The 18,215-nt window shown below is 39.6% G+C and overlaps 1 protein-coding gene and 1 long non-coding RNA gene across 22 annotated transcripts in view; one reads left to right on the top strand and one right to left on the bottom strand.

Moving 5' to 3' along the window:
- Positions 1-13,298, bottom strand: part of MFF (mitochondrial fission factor) — a 33,012-nt gene extending 19,714 nt beyond the window's left edge. For 12 of the 21 annotated variants that reach the window (XR_012421535.1, XR_012421534.1, XM_005574473.4 and 9 more), the window contains exons 1-4: positions 13,138-13,298; positions 9,726-9,837; positions 7,584-7,801; positions 5,852-6,021 (exon numbers count right to left, since the gene is read on the bottom strand). Coding sequence is in view for 18 of the 21 variants with exons in the window: in XM_005574473.4 (XP_005574530.1) it covers positions 5,852-6,021; positions 7,584-7,764 (351 nt within the window). In the remaining 3 variants the exon portion in view is untranslated. The remainder of the gene's footprint in view (positions 1-5,851; positions 6,022-7,583; positions 7,802-9,725; positions 9,838-13,137) is intronic. The other 9 variants (XR_012421536.1, XM_005574474.4, XM_074010369.1 and 6 more) reach the window with 1 other exon arrangement.
- A 40-nt stretch (positions 13,299-13,338) lies between these two features.
- LOC123568057 (uncharacterized) overlaps positions 13,339-18,215 on the top strand; it is a 56,467-nt gene continuing 51,590 nt past the window's right edge. Inside the window, exon 1 of the long non-coding RNA XR_006691274.3 lies at positions 13,339-13,397. This is a non-coding gene — a long non-coding RNA (uncharacterized lncRNA). The remainder of the gene's footprint in view (positions 13,398-18,215) is intronic.

Below are 18,215 nucleotides of genomic sequence, written 5' to 3'. Positions count from 1 at the left end.
TTAAGATTTTCAAAATATCAATCAATATTTATTGATGTTCTTGGTCGGGCATGGTGGCTCACACCTGTAATCCCAGGTGGATGTTCTTCTTCTTCTTCTTTTTTTTTTTGAGACAGTGTCACTCTCTTCCCCAGGTTGGAGTGCAATGGTGCTATTTCAGCTCACTGCAACCTCCACCTCCCGGGTTCAAGCGATTCTCATGCCTCAGCCTCCCGAGTAGCTGGGATTACAGGTGCATGCCCTCTCGTCCAGAATTTTTGCATTTTTAGTAGAAACGGGGTTTCACCACATTGGCCAGGCTGGTCTTAAACTCCTAGCCGCACGTGATCCATCCACCTTGGCCTCCCAAAGTAGTGGGATTACAGGTGTGAGTCACCATGCCCAGCCTGGATGTTTGTTTTGTTTAAATCTGAGGTTTTTTTTTTTTTTTTTTTTTTTTAGATAGGGTCTCACTGTGTTGCCCAGGATGGAGTACAGTGGCATGATCTTGGCTTACTGCAATCTCTGCCTCCTGGGTTCGAGAGACTTTCGTGCCTCAGCCTCCTGAGTAGCTGAGATTACAGGTACACACCACCATGACCGGCTAATTTTTGTATTTTTTTGGTAGAGACGGGGTTTCACCACGTTGGCCAGGCTGGTCTTAAACTCGACCTCAAAAGATCCACCCACTTTGGCCTCCCAAAGTGCTGGGATTACAAGTGTGAGTCACTGTGCCTGGCCTCAATGCAAAATTTTAAAATGTCTCTCAGAATCATCCTTCATTGATTATGCACTTACTTTTATTCATCCCTGAGGCTGAGAAATAGTTTCCTAGGTTCAAGCAGCTTCCTGGAAGTTGCGTCACAGGGTCTAATGCTACACAGTTATATAACATATAACACTAGACACTCTGCATGCATGCATACCATTCTCCTTTTATATGCTTATACCCCAAGTTAAATTTGATTGTTCAAGTAAATGTCCTCTAGGTTTTTCGATGGCCGATTCTCTCAATCTGTTCAAAGCCCACCTCTTCTTCAGGAATCTACTCAGAGCCTTAGTGGTTTTCCTCTATACTCATCCCCATTTTCTGTGAGACTTTTATGCAGAAGGGGGAAAGGTACAAATGAACAATGTAGACTGAACAGTTGGGATAAGTATCTTCCCTCCCCAACATGTTCAGTGTCCAAAATTTAACATCATGAATCACGGGGAGAACAGTTAAGCCAGTGACTGCGGGTTTTGGGAAGGACACATGGCCCAATTTGTCAGGAGTAAGGAGATCATGCTTGTGGTAAGGGGGCCATGAAACTGTATCTGTACAAAGACTGTGAGTGCACATCTCTGAATTTTCCATGCAGGAATGTGTATACATATATACAATTCAGCTTTTCCTTTTCTCTCCAGACTTTTGCTCCATTCTATTCATTGCAGTCCCAGCTCCTCTTTCCAGAAGTGACGAGGAAGGAAAAAGAGCTCAAGAAACCGTCACCAAACTGTGATCAGACCCATATTCATGAAGTTCTTTATTTTCTAAGCTCCCGCAGGATCCTTTTAAAATATTCACTGAGTCCCTGGGAGATCTTCTGCATTTGTTTTAGGATATGCCATGTAGCTATGGTTTTTTGCTTCACATCCTTAGCGTTGTCATATCAACTGAACTGGGCACCAATAACCATCTGCTACTTCTTCACAGTAGAATCACAGGTCTAGGGCCTTCTGCTAGACATTCATGGCTTCTGTGTTATCCTTCAGATTCTAAGATTGCTGCTTTCTAAGTATAATCTGTGTTAAGGGTGGAAGTAGCTGGATATTTCTTCTACTCCTTGAGCTCTGGCTGTACATTAGGGACATAACTGCTGTAGAATTTGGCATCCTATGGATGCCATTTGATGGCTTCTGTATAAAGCTGGCGTGGCTTGGAGCTAGTTCCATTTCTGAAACCACTCAAGGCCTTTACTCTTCCAAAATCAGGTCAGGGTTTACATATGCCAACTGACTTTGCTCCTTCCAGATTAATTCCTAACTATTGACAGTTCTTGTATATCTGCAGTTCAGTGCTCTTCCAAAGGTTTATTATAGAAATGAATAGTATTCTCATACTTCTCCTCTTTGAAGTAAGAGATGCCAACTTGGGCAAAAGCTTTTACTCTCTATCTTTAGTCCAGTCTGTTTTTTCTTCCAACTTCAATGGACTTCTCACAAAGTTTTTAGGGCTTATTGTAGCTGATTTTTTTAAAGCACATCATGGCTTGATTGACAGGATGTAATGGCAGAGTCCACATCTTTGACTTGGTCACATCGTTCAAGGCTGCGTCAAATCTTCTTACAGGCAGCATTTCCAACTCTTTCTGTATAGTTCTTCCTTCTTGTTCTCTGGAAGATCCTTCCCCACTGGCTCCCGTTTGGATTCCTTGATGAGAAGAGGTGGTAATGTCAGTGTCACAGCTTCTTTCTCCTCATTCACATGGCCCAGTCTCTTTGACACTAAAAACTGTCATGACTTGGGCATTTTGTATTTCACGCCCAGATAACATGGTTTATTGCACAGTTGCTTTGTTAGTTGATTTCCAAATATTGGTGGAGATCAGGCATATTGGAAGCGTTTGTCAACTTCCTCTCTTCCAGCCAAGCCTCCAGATTTTTAAACCCTCTTTAAGCTAAGCGATTATTTATGTTCTATTTTAAGCCCTCCTCAAGAGCTCACCCGGATTCTTTAAGCCAGTTTAAGAACTCAAGTACAGTTGCTTTCTACAAATTTATCCCTTACATCAATCAGGCTTTCAGACAATTTTATTGGCTTCCTCATAAGCCTTCTCCTGGTAGTCTCTTCTCTTGAGATAGGTCAGTGGTTTTCAGTAGGGGGTGATCTTGCCCTGTAGAGAACATCTGGCAATGTCTGGAGGTATTTTCTTTTTTATTGTGGTAAAACACACATAACATACACAATTTTAACCATTTTGAAGTATACAATTCAGTGGCATTTAGGACACTCACAATGTTGTGTAATCATTACCACTATCTAGTTCCAGAATATTTTCATCAGCCTGAAGGAAACCCCATACTGATTAAGCAGTCACTCTCAATCCCCCTTTCCTCTAACCCCCTGGCAACTACTGATCTGTATCCTGTCTTCATTCATTTGGCCACTCTGGATATTTCATGTAAGTAGAAAAATGCAATATATGGCCTTTGCTGTCTGGCTTCTTAAACTTTACATTTTCAAGGTTCATCCATGTTGTGGCATGTATCAGTACCTTTTTTATTTTTATTTTTTTTTATTTTTTATTTTTTTGGAGACAGAGTCTGGCTCTGTTGCCCAGGTTGGAGTGCAGCAGTGCAATCTCGGCTCACTGCTACCTCTACCTCCCGGGTTCAAGTGATTCTCCTGCCTCTGCCTCCGGAGTAGCTGGGACTACAGGTGTCCACACCACCATGCTCAGCTAATTTCTATATTTTTAGTAGGGTCTCACCATGTTGGCCAGGCTGGTCTTGAACTCCTGACCTCAAGTGATCTGCCTGCCTCAGCCTCCCAAAGTGCTGGGATTGCAGGCATCAGCCACCGCACCCGGCCAGTACCTCATTTTTTAAATGGCTGAATAAGAGTTACTATATGGCTAGATCATGTTTTGCTTATCCATTCATCACCTGATGGACATTTTAGCTGCTTCCACCTTTTCGCTATTACAAACATTTTTGGATATCATGACTTGGAAGATGGTAATGCCATCTTGTAGATAGATACCACAAATATTGCAAACATTCTACAGTGCAAAAAGATGGCTCTCACCACAAGGAATTATCCAGTCCAAAATGCCAATAGTGCTGAAGTAAAGAAACCCTGCCAACTACTGCAGAATGATTACTACAGAGCAATGTTCTGGGGATCTCACTTTATAGATTCTGAGTAACATCTGAATGAATCATCAATGTTATCAGCACTCAGGGTCTTATTGCTTCTCTATTTCATTCAATTTCTAGAAGCTACTAGAACTCTGGCTCCCTTACCCCTTCCTCCCTTGCTCACGGCAGCTGAATGCTTGTTGAAGGCTACTGGACCCTTCTACAAGCTTTTATAAACTTAAGTTCAAACCATCATCTTTGCTTTCAATAGGCAGATGGTATTAATCTCAAAAACTCCTCTTTCATTTCAGGATCTGGCTCCTGCCACAGGATTTTAACTCTTTCCTAACAATAACATTTATACATATTGAGCTTTTAACACGAATTAGAACATGTCCTTACATGCATTCTTACATTTAATTCTCACAATAATCTTAATGCACTTGGCATTATTCTTATCTTTATTTCAGAGATAAGCCCTAGAACTGTTAAATAACTTGCCAAAAGTTATGTGGTTAGTAAATGGCAAAGTAGGTCTTCAAAGTTAGGTCTAATTCTCACACAAACTTTTTTACCCCAGTGTTATACACTCTGGGCATCTATCACATTTGACTAAATATCACAATTAATGCAGGAATGAACCCTGTAGAGTCTTAAAGCCTGGGTCTACTGAGGGAAATCCCGGCAAACTTTCTTCACTCACTCTTAAAATAATCACTCAGGGAATTGCTTGGGTTGCTTTCAATCAGTTAGGAGCAGCAGAAAGATCAAAAGAAAAACCCAAAGAATACAATAAAGAACATTTCTTTCCTGGTAAAATCCTCACTGTAAGACAATTATTTTCACAGGTATAACTCCCAAGGAACTCTGGGGAGTTAGAAAGCTGGGCCTCAAACTGGGAGCGCACTGGATACTTTTGTTTTATGTAACCATCTTGGTAACTTTCATTACTTTCTGCTATTAAAGAATTTTATATCTTCTGTGCGTGTTGATGTCTTTCCCTCACTCATATTATTGTCCTGCTGAAACCAGACAGACAGCAAACTTTTTGAATGCAGGAACTATGTCTCATTAATTCTTATACTGCATATAGTATCTCAGAGATAAAAGTTGAAAAATGTTTGTTAAATAATACAATTCTCCAAGCGTCTTAGTGCCTTTCTGTCATGTAAAGTCTCAGATTATTGCTTTTCACCAAACAAATACCTAGAATATCCAAACTGTGTGCATATTACCTCAATTATCTCAGCAGAAACTTACAATCTAAGAACCTAGTCCTAGCAAACTGCATTGCCCTAGACAGTAGGCGGACTTTACCCTCTTTGGAAAGGACTACATGCAAAATGAAACCAGACACAAGCAATACCATCATTAATAAAAACATACGTTTGTACATTGTCTTACACTAGCTTCATGACAACATGTTGGAAGTTCAGAAGGTATATGAAAAAGATGCAACTCCAGAAATCATCACAGCAAAGAAGCTTCAAAGCTTAGCTGTAAGTCAATGGCAAAGGCAGGATTTGAACTCTGCTACTAACACCTTGTTAGTCTACACTGCTACATTTAGGTCAACTGGCATATTAATATAATGCAGTATAGGAGCTAACTCAGTAGAAACTTTTAATCAAGAGGCGAGAATGGGTAGTGTTAAGGGAAAAAGGGCTTTCTTTGTCATGTTTGCTAGACTGATTTTATAACAAAGTGATACATTTACTTTTTATTGCTAAACTCCCAACTTTTTCTTATTATTTAACAAGTAACACCTACCCATAAAGGCTCTTTCTTCAAACCACAGGAACTTAATAATACTTTCCACAAAATTTACATTTTCCTAAAATATAACATTCAAATTTTAAAAATAGCATAATAACTTATTTGCCACATTTGTAAATTAGAATTATTAGTAATGTTCCATATGGAAAGCTTTCATGACATATTGCTAAGGATATGATAAAGCCTCTTCACTCTTCTCTTTTACCTTTGTTTACATTATTTCAAATTCTGGTGATATTAAAGTTCTACTTACTTCTTCATTTTGAGGGGTTGTAGGAGGTCTTTCTAAATCCAGAAAATCTAGTGGTCTTTCACTTAGCGTAAGTACACGAGGTGGTGTTTTTAGTGCCAGGGGTTTAAAGGGAGTTGACTGAATAAGGTCAAGATCTGCTGGTCTTGAAAATGAAACATCTTCATTATTTCCTAGGAGTTAAGAAAATAGACAAAGAAGAGAAAAGTGGGAGGTTTTTTAAAAAGACAAGTGTTTTTTGTTAAAATGTATTTACCTTCTTCTTCTTTTGAATTATACCTCCCAACGAGCATTAGTTTCTTTCAAAATATGCTTCCAGCGTACTGACATTTCACTAATATTTATCACTGTGGTACAGAAATAAGAAATTATGCAATGCATGATATATAACCAAAAAAACTGATATTTAGAATATATAAAACTCTTACAACACCCAATTTTTTAAACTGACAAAACATTCGAATAGACACTTCACAATGAATATATATAAATGGCCAAAAAGCACAAGAGCAGATGTTCAAAATTATTAATAATCAGGGAAATAGAATTAAAATCACGAGATGGCACTACACACCCACTCAAACAGCTAAAATTAAAAAGACTGACAATACAAAATGTTGGCAAGGATGTGGAGCAACTGAAACTCATACATCACTGATAGAATGCAACACCGTACTAGAATTTGGAAAATAGTTTAGCAGTCTTTCAAAGTTTAAAATAACTTGTAGTACATAAACCAGCAATTTCACTCCTAAAGATATGAAAACATATGTCTTCACAAAGACTTGAACCTGAATATTCACAGTGGCTTTAATCCTAACAGCTTCAAACAAAAAGTAATCAATGAATGAAGATGAATGGATAAACAAATTATGGTGTATCCAAACTGAAATATTACTCAGTAATAAAATGGAATGAATAACTGATATATGCAACAACAGAAGAATCTCAAAAACATTACACTGAACAAAAGAAGCCAGATAAGAGTATATACTCTATGATTCCGTTTACATGAAACTCTGGGAAAGACAAATCTAGTCTCTGGCTATAGAAAGGAGACTATGGTTGCCTAGAGTTGAGGGGAAGGGACTGAGTGAGAAAGAGACACAAGGGAACCCTGTAGAGCAACAAAAATGGTCTCTATTTGGACTGTGGTGGTGGTTATATGGGTGTTTACTTTTGTCAAAACTCATCAAGTACACACTTAGAAATGTATACATTTTGGCCGGGCGCGGTGGCTCAAGCCTGTAATCCCAGCACTTTGGGAGGCCGAGGCGGGCGGATCACAAGGTCAGGAGATCGAGACCACAGTGAAACCCCGTCTCTACTAAAAATACAAAAAATTAGCCGGGCGCGGTGGCGGGCGCCTGTAGTCCCAGCTACTCAGGAGGCTGAGGCAGGAGAATGGCGTGAACCCGGGAGGCAGAGCTTGCAGTGAGCCGAGATCGCGCCACTGCACTCCAGCCTGGGCAACAGCGTGAGACTCCGTCTCAAAAAAAAAAAAAAAAAAAAAAAAGAAATGTATACATTTTATGTGTATAAAACCTCAATAATTAGTTGAATTACTAAAAAATACTGTTTGAAATTCAGACTATAATGATGAATGGAAATTTCAAAAGCATAAAGTTGCATTTTCCAACTCCTTTTCTAAATAACATTTAGAAAAACTCAAGTTTTCATAGAAACATACAAAACAAAGACTTAACGGGCAACCTTCTAAGTAAAGGTGAAATACCTGCCACAACAATCCTCTCCGGAACTTGCATTATCACACTAGCATTTGGAACTCCTTCTTGGAATCCTTGTTCCAGGTCAGCGTTTGGTGGTGCTACTTTTAACTTTTCTGGGACCCTCATTCGCTGACTAATGCCTTCAGTATATTCCATTTCGTACTGAATTCGACTAATTTCTGCCATCTCAGCAGCAGGAGAAGGAAATGTTGCCCCACTCACCCTGTGGGAGAAAAATTTAAAGACAGGGCTGACTGTTAAAATGTCAGTCTCCTCTAAGTAGAGTAGCGAAGTTAGAAGACAATACCTTATAGAAAGAGAGAAAGGAAACTTCTCATTTGCAAGTACTGAACACATACAAAGCAAAAATAAAAGATGAAAGAAAATGATTTCCTAAACAAAATGCCTTCTTATCAGCTGAAACTGTACCTTGAGGAAAGGAAACTTCTCATTTGGAAGTACTGAACACATACAAAGCAAAAATAAAGGATGAAAGAAAATGATTTCCTCAACAAAATGCCTTCTTACTTATCAGCTGAAATTGTACCTTGATATTGCTTAGCAGTAAATTTTTAAAATTATTATAGAATTACAACACAAATGTGTACATACACATACATACACACACTCTCTCTGCATAGATAAATACGCATGCTGCTTGTAACTAAAAAAATGCCTGCAATAAAATTTAAACTTAAATTTCCTCATCAATTTGAGGGAAAGCTGCTTGGACTTTAAAAATTAAAAATCACTGTCAAGCATGAAAAAATAAAACCTTTAAATGACAAATGCATCGGTTATTCAAAACCTTTAAATGACAGATGCATAAAATTAACTCTGAATTTACTAAAAAAGAAGACGCAACTCCCTGAAAATCACATCATACAAATTAAAACTTCTCTTAATGACTGAGATGCAATGAATACCAAATTTAGAATTTGTAATAATAAATCCTCATGTTTGTATTCATTTTTGGAGGAACTGAAAGTTTTACACTATTAATTTGTATTTAATATATTTACATGTGTATTTTTTTTAATGCAGTAGAAAGAATGTTGCCACCAATACAAATGCTGATAAATATGTAGAACAACATGGTTAGCTTTGAAGCCATTGTCTCTCAAACCTGTAATACCAGCTCAACTGAATAAAATTTCACTGACCTTCCTAGTGGTGTGTCACTGCTCGTTCTTTTAATCATTTTAATACAGTAAATACACGTCTATAATAGCTATTAAAATACTGCTACCCTGTAGTTCAGTTTACACAACAACTCCCCTACACATCTAAACTTTTTTTGGAGGTGTACATAACACGGACACTGTTTTTCCAGCTGTAAAAAAGAAAGAATAAAAATCAGTATTTCAACAATTCATTTCGTAAGAAAACTATGAAAAAAGTAAATATCTACTTAAAATGACTTTTGGATTTGAACATGGCTTAGGGCTTGATTTGAGAAACCAATTTTCAAATCTATCCTAAGAAGAGTTTTTCTATACCTCAAAAATCATAGACAGTTTCAAGCACAGTCACTGTCTTATGATTTTGCAAACAGGATACAGAGAAGCTGTATCAAATATATATACAAATGTGAAGTCAGGCTAGAAAAAAAACAATACTGCCATAAAACTCCTCTAATCATCATACACCAAAGGGGAAAAAATCCTTTTTTAAGACTAAGCCCAAATGAAGAAATCATGAAGGGAATACAAAGGGTAAAAAGTAAATGTAACTGAGGTAGCCTACAAATGTGACGTCTAATGGTTTCTTTAAATAGAAATAAACTTCGAAATTTAGTGTAAACTTCAAATGGAAATTACACTCAATTTTTCACAAAGACATTATATATAAATAAAGGGCATAAAAAGTTAAACACAGTATACACGACTTTACCACGGCTAAGGTACTTCCTAAACTCCATGCCAGAGATATAGCCCCACCCTAAGCCCCCGCCTCACTGAGATGCCTAGGAGAGTTCTTAGAGGTTCTCAGGACACTCAGCCCCAGCAACTGGTTTAACTATGACTGCTAACTCACATCTTTTATTCTTTAACAAAAAATCTCTGGGGACATAGATCTTTAAGGATTTGGCATGCAGACGATTTAAAGACTAAGAAAGTAAGCCAAAAGGGACAATTTTTACTCACAAATGTGTACCAACTACTGCTTGCTATTTGGCACTATCTGCTTCTGTGCTTCATATTAAATCCTTTAACTTGCTTCAATGTGCATGTGCTGGATTGAGAGCCACTTTTGTCCCTGGGGAAGAAAAACAGGGGCTAATTGAGAAACTAGATGACACCACTACTAGGGATTCATTATTGGAAATTCTCCAAATGGTAACAGTCACAGAGATGTACAACCTGACATCAAGAGACCAGTAAGAGAAGAAAGAAAGAAAAAAATGAAGCTTACCACCAATCTTAGTTCCACAGATGGGGTCCTATGACTATTCATTAGTTAAGGCAATATAAAAGACTAGCTCTGGCATTATTTCTGATTTGTGTTTAGAAAAATGCGGCAGATGAAAAATATGTAAGTTTAAATGAATTTAATACTTATGTGTATATATGCATATAGGTACACATAGATGTTAAAGAGGAACAAATGCATTGTAAAATTTTTTTTTTTTGTCACCCAGGCTAGATTGCAATGGAGCAATCACTGCTCACTGAAGCCTTGATCTCAGGGACTCATGTGATCCTCCTGCCTCAGCCTCCTGAATAGCTGGGACTAGAGGCGTATGCCACCACACCCAGCTAATTTTTGTATTTTTTGTAGAGGCACAGTCTTACTATGTTGCTCAGGCTGATCTCAAACTTTTAGGCTCAAGAAATCCTCCCATCTTGGTCTCCCAAAGTGCTGGGATTACAGGTGTGAGCCACCGTGCCCGGCCCGTTTAAATTTTCATTCACTTACAATGTTAAAATTTTGAACCAGTAACTCAGGTACTCGGTACAAAGTACACAAGCTATACAGAGAAAAGGAAGTGTCCCACTTCCAATCCTATCTTTAACCACCCAGGTTCCCACAGGCAACCTTTATAATCAATTTTTGTGCATCATTCTAGATGAGATGCTCTTCTAATACTTGTGTGTATCTCAAGCATAGCAAAAGCTCGTATTCAGAACTAACACTGAAAAGAGCTACCTCAAAAAGATTATAGCCTTTGGTCATTATAAACTGAAGTTTTATAATAATAAACGAGAAGCAAGTAGCTAGAACCTCAGTATCTCCTTGAAATGTGCTTTCTCTGCAGTCCATTCATTGCATTTCAGTCTTATGAACTTTCTAGTAGTACGTCTCATAGGTCTCACTAGTATATTTCGTTCTATAGCAACATCTTTTCTTAGGAGAATCTCCGAGTTTGTGAAAAACTATTGACTTAGAAAATAAAGGTGGATACTGAAATGCCAACTTCTGGAAAAAGCCAAATTCTCCTGTAGCCGAACTAGTTAAATGTAAAAAGTAACCGGAACTTTTCTGCTAAGACTTAACACTGTACTATCCCAATTATTGGGTTTTCTGCTTAAAAACAAATCAAAATCTAATTTTTTCTCCCTCATTAGACTGTGGCATTTCTGATAATATCTTTTGGCAATAAATAAACTTCTCATCATTTGGTGTTGATATGTTAATTCTAGAAGTTTTGTAACTTAGAATCCAGTAGGCAACCAGTACGTGATTCTGTTATATAACATAACAAAGGAGGCAAAATCTCTCAGAATCACAGATGATTTCAGATTTCTACCTTCTAAGCCCAGTGGTTTCCAAACACCAGTAACTAACTAGACAAACTTCATGGTTTTTTTCTTTTTCCCATATTCACAGAGTACATTAACTTTTTGCTACAGTTAATTTTTTAACTCGACTTTTTAAAATCAAAAAAGTATTGTAAAAGAAAATTTTGTATCACTACCTTAAACCATGGCTGTACATATATAAATACAGATTGCAAAGACATCCTATTACAAAAAAATCCTCATTCACATACCACCTAGAGTCAAGTCACACGCCACTAGTGGAAAGTGTACCAATTTTGGGACACAGTGATTCTAGCCCAACTTCCTCATTTTCTGTATTAGAACACTGGAAGCCAGAAAGCCTAGGAAGTAACTGAAACAACTTGAGGCAAACTGACTGTGGTTGCAAATGTTTATATACTTCTCAAAGACAAACAAACAAAAACAAAAACCAAAAAAACCCTCCAGTTCTTCACCACCTACTGTGTGGCCCTAGTTCACATAGATGGGCCACTCTGCACACCGTGTTTCAGTTCTCTTTCGAAGAAACTATATTTAAAAAGTCACTGCAAACTTTGAAAACTATATATTAATGAACTTTAAAATAAGGTTATGAATCCACAGCAAAGTTTCAACACCAGAAGAGAGGAGAGCGAGGACTGCACTTTGTAATTCTGAAAGGAGGCAGCTCTATCAGACAGGAAGGGAGAGAACACAATTTCCGTTTGGAAAGAAGAGCAAAACCAATATACAAGCCTTTGAAACCAAAAGATAGCAGGTCCCCCAAGCAATTTAATTGCATGGGAAGACTACTAAGTATAACTAAATCGTCCTAATTTTCCTAAGGGTTTTTCTTTTGGGAATCTCATTAGCCAACGGAATTGAGGCAGAAAAAATGTTTTTCACGCAGGGAGAGAAAACATTCGTGATCATTCTAAGTCTCTCGGTGGATGAGAGGCCTGAATACAAATGGTTCTATATTTGGGCAGAAGGGCCAGAAAGCTTTTTTTTTTTTTTTTTCCCTCTTTAATCTTCTCCAATGAAAACATGTCACTTTTGAAAGGGTGCTCTTCCCTCGAGAATGCCCTTTGCTTCTAACTTTGTGGGACGTAGACAGGGGTGTTCTTTTACGATAATAATAATAGTAGCACACGTCCTGCAGAGGAAGGTCAGAAGCCCGGCGGAAGAGGAACCGCAGCTTTCCTCCGGCTTCCCAGCTCCTGGAAGGAAACCCGAGAGCAACCGCCTGCAGCCACATCTGCGAGCAAGGATGCTCACAGACGGGCAGGGTGGCCCGCAGCCACCCGCGATGCCACAACCTGGGCTTCCAACAAGGCCCTTCTTTTCCAACATGTACTTGCCACAAAACAATACAAAAACCTCCTTTTAGACAGGGCAGATTTAAGGTCATCCTGTAAGGTGTCAGGGACTTGGCAGGGAAGGGTGAGTGAAGATTTACAAAGCCCGGCGTTCACGCTCACGGGACTCCCGCTGCTTCCCAAACCTCTATTTTCTAGTCGGAAAAGTCCGGTTAATCCACAAAAGGAGACGCCGAACCACACAGGGTGAAGAGGTTCGCCCAAAAACACCTGCAGAAGGCGCTTCTCTCCCTCGCTCTCCTCGGGGACTCAAGGTCCCGGGGACGAGGAAAGACCAGGGTTGAAGGCAAGAGGCCCGGGGACGGGACTCGGGTCAGGGAGACACTACCGGGGGGCCCGGGCCACCGCGGGTCCCTCTGTTGGCCGGAGGGTCTCGGCGGCGGCGCTAGGCCTGGCAGCCAGCTCGGGCGGCGGGTCGCGAAGAGGTCAGCACTCACCCCTGGGCCCACAGGAGGGTCCCGGCGAGGACCGCCGCCCTCCGGCTCCCGGGGCGCTCGAGTGGGCGCTCTCAGAGGCGGTTGGCCGAGAGCACGGAGGCGCCCAGGAACAGCACCGGCGGAGCGGCCCGCAGAGGGCCAGGGCAGAAGCGCGAAAGGCCGTGGGTGGCCCCTTCAGGGAGCCGTAGCGGAAGAGTGTTCGTGGTCATGTGACGCGGAAAAGGGCGGACGTGCGGCCCACGCACTGGAACGTGTCCACGGTAAGCGATGCGCAGACATCTTTGTTGTGGGCTGACAGCAGGTGACGCCTCTTGCGGTTAAGTTTAATTCACCCTTCGGCTTTATTAGATTTTGTAATTTTTAAGAACCTGGTGTTTGCAAGGTAAACCTTCGGTAGCCAATTAAAATAACTATTTCAGGATCATCTGCATCAAAATTTCTGTGCTGTGAGGCTTAGGAATCCTCATATGTAAATCAGCTCCGCGGGTGATTCCATGCATTCCAATTTGATACTTCTTAAGCCCTCAGATGATCAGACCTTGTCTTCCAGGAGAATTCCAGGAGAGGGGAAGTTAGGTTTCACAGTAGTTGGCAGCGTCGTTTAGCTTTGGGAGAGCGCTCTCTGCTTTTGAACACCCAACCACGGACTCTTCTCCCCAGGAAGCCCTTGCTTAGAGCGGGGAAGAATGGTACCGTGCTTGTCAGCTTGGGAACGCACTGAAGCCAAATAATGGAATATTTTATATGCCTTGGTTTTCACAACCGCCTAAAGGTGTGCACATGACTTACGTACTCCTCTGCGATCTAATCGATACTTTAGAGATGTTACCGTTCTTCAAAATGATTTGGGAAGCCCTCTGAATTGCGTTCTTGAGCTTCCTAACTCTTGTGTAGGGAAAGTGAAATATTTCCTACTCCCTCTTGGGGTCTTGGCTGGGCCTAAGAATTAAACTGATGAGGAAAAGAGTCAAACTCTGTAAAATATTTGAAGAGATTTATTCTGAGCCAAATATGAGTGACCATGGCCCGTGACAGAGCCCTCAGGAGGTCCTGAGAACGTATGTCCAAGGTGGTTGGGGAACGGCTTGGTTTTATATATTTTAGGGAGGCATGAGACATCAATCAAATAAATTTAAGAAATACATTGGTTTGGTTCAGAAAGGCGGGAGAACTCAAAGCAGGAGCTTCTAGACTGTAGGTAAATTTAAACATTTTCTGGTTGGCATTTGGAGATCTGGGATCCATAGAAAGGAAATGTTGAGGTTAAAATAAAAGATTGTGGAGACCAAGGTTCTTTTGAAGTCTTATAGTGGCTGCAGACAATGAATGACAAATTATCCTATTCAGATATTTAAAAGGTGCTAGACTCTTACATAATCTGTTTAGGATTGGGAGGACCTGGAAGAAACATCTAGCTATGTTAATAGAAATTCTATGTAGATGCAGATTTTCACCCAACAAAGGACAGCTTTGCAGAGCCATTTCAAGATATGTCAAAAACTGAAAACAATGTTTTGGGGTAAAATATTTTGATTTTGTTTCTTGTCTTGTTATGCCAGTGTCAGATTGGAAAGTAAGTCACAATATATAGGGTTAAATAAAAGCCATCTGATGAGAATTTATGGATTGTAGGGCATGACTCCCTAGACCCCTTAGATAGGAATTTGAGCAAGATTAAAAAAAAAAAATCAAGAGCTTAGTCTCCGCTGATGTAAAATAGAGACATAAAACGTAACAGGAGGAAAGCATACAAATTTTTATTTAGTAATTTTTACATTTACATTGGAACCTTCCCTAGAAAAATGGAGACCCAAATTAACAGTTGGACCCTAAGTGCTTTTTGGGTCTCCATTTTTCTAGGGAAGACTAAAAAGAGTAGTAAATTGTGAAAATGTGAGAAAACAAGCAAATTTGGGTTAGTGCAGTTAATGCAGAAGTGACTAAGAAGATAAAGGTTGTTGTAACAAAGTGCAAATAAAAATCCGTAAATTTGTGCAGATACAGCTCAGCTTTGACTCCGTGTCTCTGGTGTTGAGAACATCTCCCTTCCTCTTTGTACAGGGAGGGCACCTTTCATGCAGAATTTTTATCTCCTGCTTTCAGGAAGGAAAAAGGAAAGCCATAGTGCTCTTTTTGCATTTGCTTTTGTTTTTTCAAGTGCCTTTGACTCGAAAATAATCTTTATGCCAAAGTGCCGTATTTTGGATTGGCATATCCTACTATTGACCGAGCAGAAGCCCTGCCGTTTTAAAGTGTTGCTTGATCAAAAACCACCTAAATCCAACCCAAAGGGCATTAACCTAATGGCTAATGTCAGTATGACCATAAACCACAAATGACACCGCCAACCAGAAACATTCCAACCCTAAGATAAACCCCTCTCCCACCAGACACATGCCCGTCCCAAGATAACCTTTCCTCTGACTGGAGCGATGTCAGCCTCAAGATAACCCTTCCCCTCCAACCAGAGACATTCCAACCCCATGATAAACTTCTCCTCCACGCAGAAACAGTCCAAGCCTGTGATAAGCTCTCTCACTCTAAACCCTTAAATACTCTTAGTCTGTAAGAGAGAATGCTCCTGACTGAAATCGGCCAGAAGCCCCTCTCAGGTTTATTCTCCAAAATAAACCTATCTTTGACTGTTGAGCAACTTTTCGTGTTTCTCTCTTCTTTCTTTAACTCTTACAACTACCCTACAGAGACAAATAAGCCTTTAAGAATAGATTGATTTTAGGAATAATCAGTCATTCCAAGTCAATCTTTTGTGGGAAGATAGAGATCAAGTTGGGAGATCATGTATTAGGTTGGTTCTGAGGACTAAGCTCCAATTTTTTTAAACTTGCCCAAATTCCTGTCTAAGGGGTTTGGGGAGTCATGCCCTCCAAACCATAAATTCACATCAGATGGGTTTTATTTAACCCTATATATCATGACTTACTTTCCAATCTGATTCTGGCATAACAAGGAAGAAAATCAAAATATTTTACCCCAAAATATATTTCCTTGCCATACCTTGAAATTGTCCTGCAAAGTCTCTTGTGGGAAAAATCCACATTCTGTAGAGAATCCCCTTTCCCCTTTGTTTTCCTTCCTTCCTTTCCAGATCTAGGAGATAATCAGCTAAGAGCCAGGCACCCTTTTAGTTCTGATAAGAAACATTTTACAACCTAGTCTCTCTCTAAAGTCTGGTGAGAGCTTCCTCTGCACAATAAAACTGGGACTCCACAGTCCTTTATCTTAACCTGAACATTTCCTTTCTGTGGATCCCAGGTCTTCAGATAAACTCAACCAATTGTCAACCAGAAAATGTTTAAATTTACCTATAGCCTGGAAGCCCCCACTTTGAGTTGTCCCGCCTTTCTGAACCAAACAAATGTATTTCTTAAACGTATTTGATTGATGTCTCATGCCTCCCTAAAATATGGAAAGCCAAACTGCACCCCGACCACCTTGGGCACATGTTCTCAGGACCTCCTGAAGACTGTGTCATGGGCCATGGTCACTCATATTTGGCTCAGAATAAATTTCTAAAAATATTTTATGGAGTTTGACTTTTTTCATCAACAGTGCAAAGGTAATTGCAGTTTGCCATTACTGTCAATGGCAAAAACCACAATTACTTTTGCACCAACCTATAATCATAACCTTTAAAAACTTTAGAAATGATGTTCCTCCTGCTTCCACTAACCTTTCCACTTCTTTGTTACTTACAATTTGGCTTTTAATCCTGTACTCCCCTCAAAGAAAAACATTTTGAAATAACTTTCAAATGAAGATTGTGATTCAATTACCAAACCCGATGTCTTTTCCCATAAACCTCATTGTCCTTTATCTTCCTGCATCATTTGGTTTTTGTTAAATTAAATGAGACAATGTTGTGCTCAAAATACCTAACACTGTCTAGTAGACAATTCTCAGAGAAAAGGCATTTTCTCTTCCTTATATGGGAACTCTACTCCCTCATTTTATGTAATATATATTTATATTTAGTATATATATATTTAGCATATTTATGTATATATAATATATATTCCTTTTTTTCACCATTAATGTGGACATTCCTGTCTTATGTTTTAATCCATCATTGACTATTTTTGCAACCATGGTTGCCTCAAATGTTTTGTGGGAAAGGGTGGTATATAAGTTATCTCATCCATCTAGTCTTTCCCTGTTGTACTGCTTCTAGCCAATTCTACATAAATGTGCCATTGGAGCTTTGATCCCAGCAGGGTTTCTAACTCAAATTTTTTCCACTCTTCTCACTCCAGATACCATCTTCTGAATTCCTTTTTTTTTCAGTTAATGGCCAGGTTATTTTTCCAGTCATCAGGGTTCAAAGTACTGAAGTTATCTTTCACTGTCACCCAAGTCCCATGTGATGGTTAATTTTAGGTGTCAACTTGACTGTATTAAAGGATACTCAGATAGCTGGTAAAGCTTTATTTCTGGGTATGTCTGTGAGAGTGTTGCTGGAAGACATTGACATTTTAATGAGGGGATTCAGTAAGGAAGATCTGCTCTTACCAATGTGGGTAGGCACTAGTTAATCAGTTGAGGGCCCATATAGAACAAAAAGGCAGAGGCAAGACAAATTTGCCCTCTCTCTTCTGGAGCTGGGACACTTCTCTTGCCCTTGAACATGAGATCTACAGATTCTCCAGTCTTTGAACTCCAGGACTTGCACGAGTAGTGCCCACATTCTCAGGTCTTCAAACTTGAACTCAGCCATGCTACCAGTTTTCCTGGTTCTCCAGCTTGTGGATAGCATATTGTGGGATTTTTCAGCCTCCAGAATTGCATGAGCCAGTTTTCACAATAAATCCCTTCTCATAGATCTGTCTTTCTTTCCACATATGCCTTTTTTTTTTTTTTTTTTTTTTTTTTTTTGAGACAGTTTCACTTTTGTTGCCCAGGCTGGAGTGCAACAGAGGGATCTCGGCTCACTGCAACCTCTGCCTGTGGTTTTAAGCAATTCTCCAGCCTCAGCCTCCTGAGTAGCTGGGATTACAGACGCCCACCACCACACCCAGCTAATTTTGTGTGTGTGTGTAGTTTTAGTAGAGACGGGGTTTCAC

The sequence above is a fragment of the Macaca fascicularis genome, chromosome 12 (genome assembly GCF_037993035.2).
Source record: "Macaca fascicularis isolate 582-1 chromosome 12, T2T-MFA8v1.1".
NCBI classification, from domain to species: domain Eukaryota; kingdom Metazoa; phylum Chordata; class Mammalia; order Primates; family Cercopithecidae; genus Macaca; species Macaca fascicularis.
This window is presented reverse-complemented; position numbering and strand designations above follow the sequence as displayed.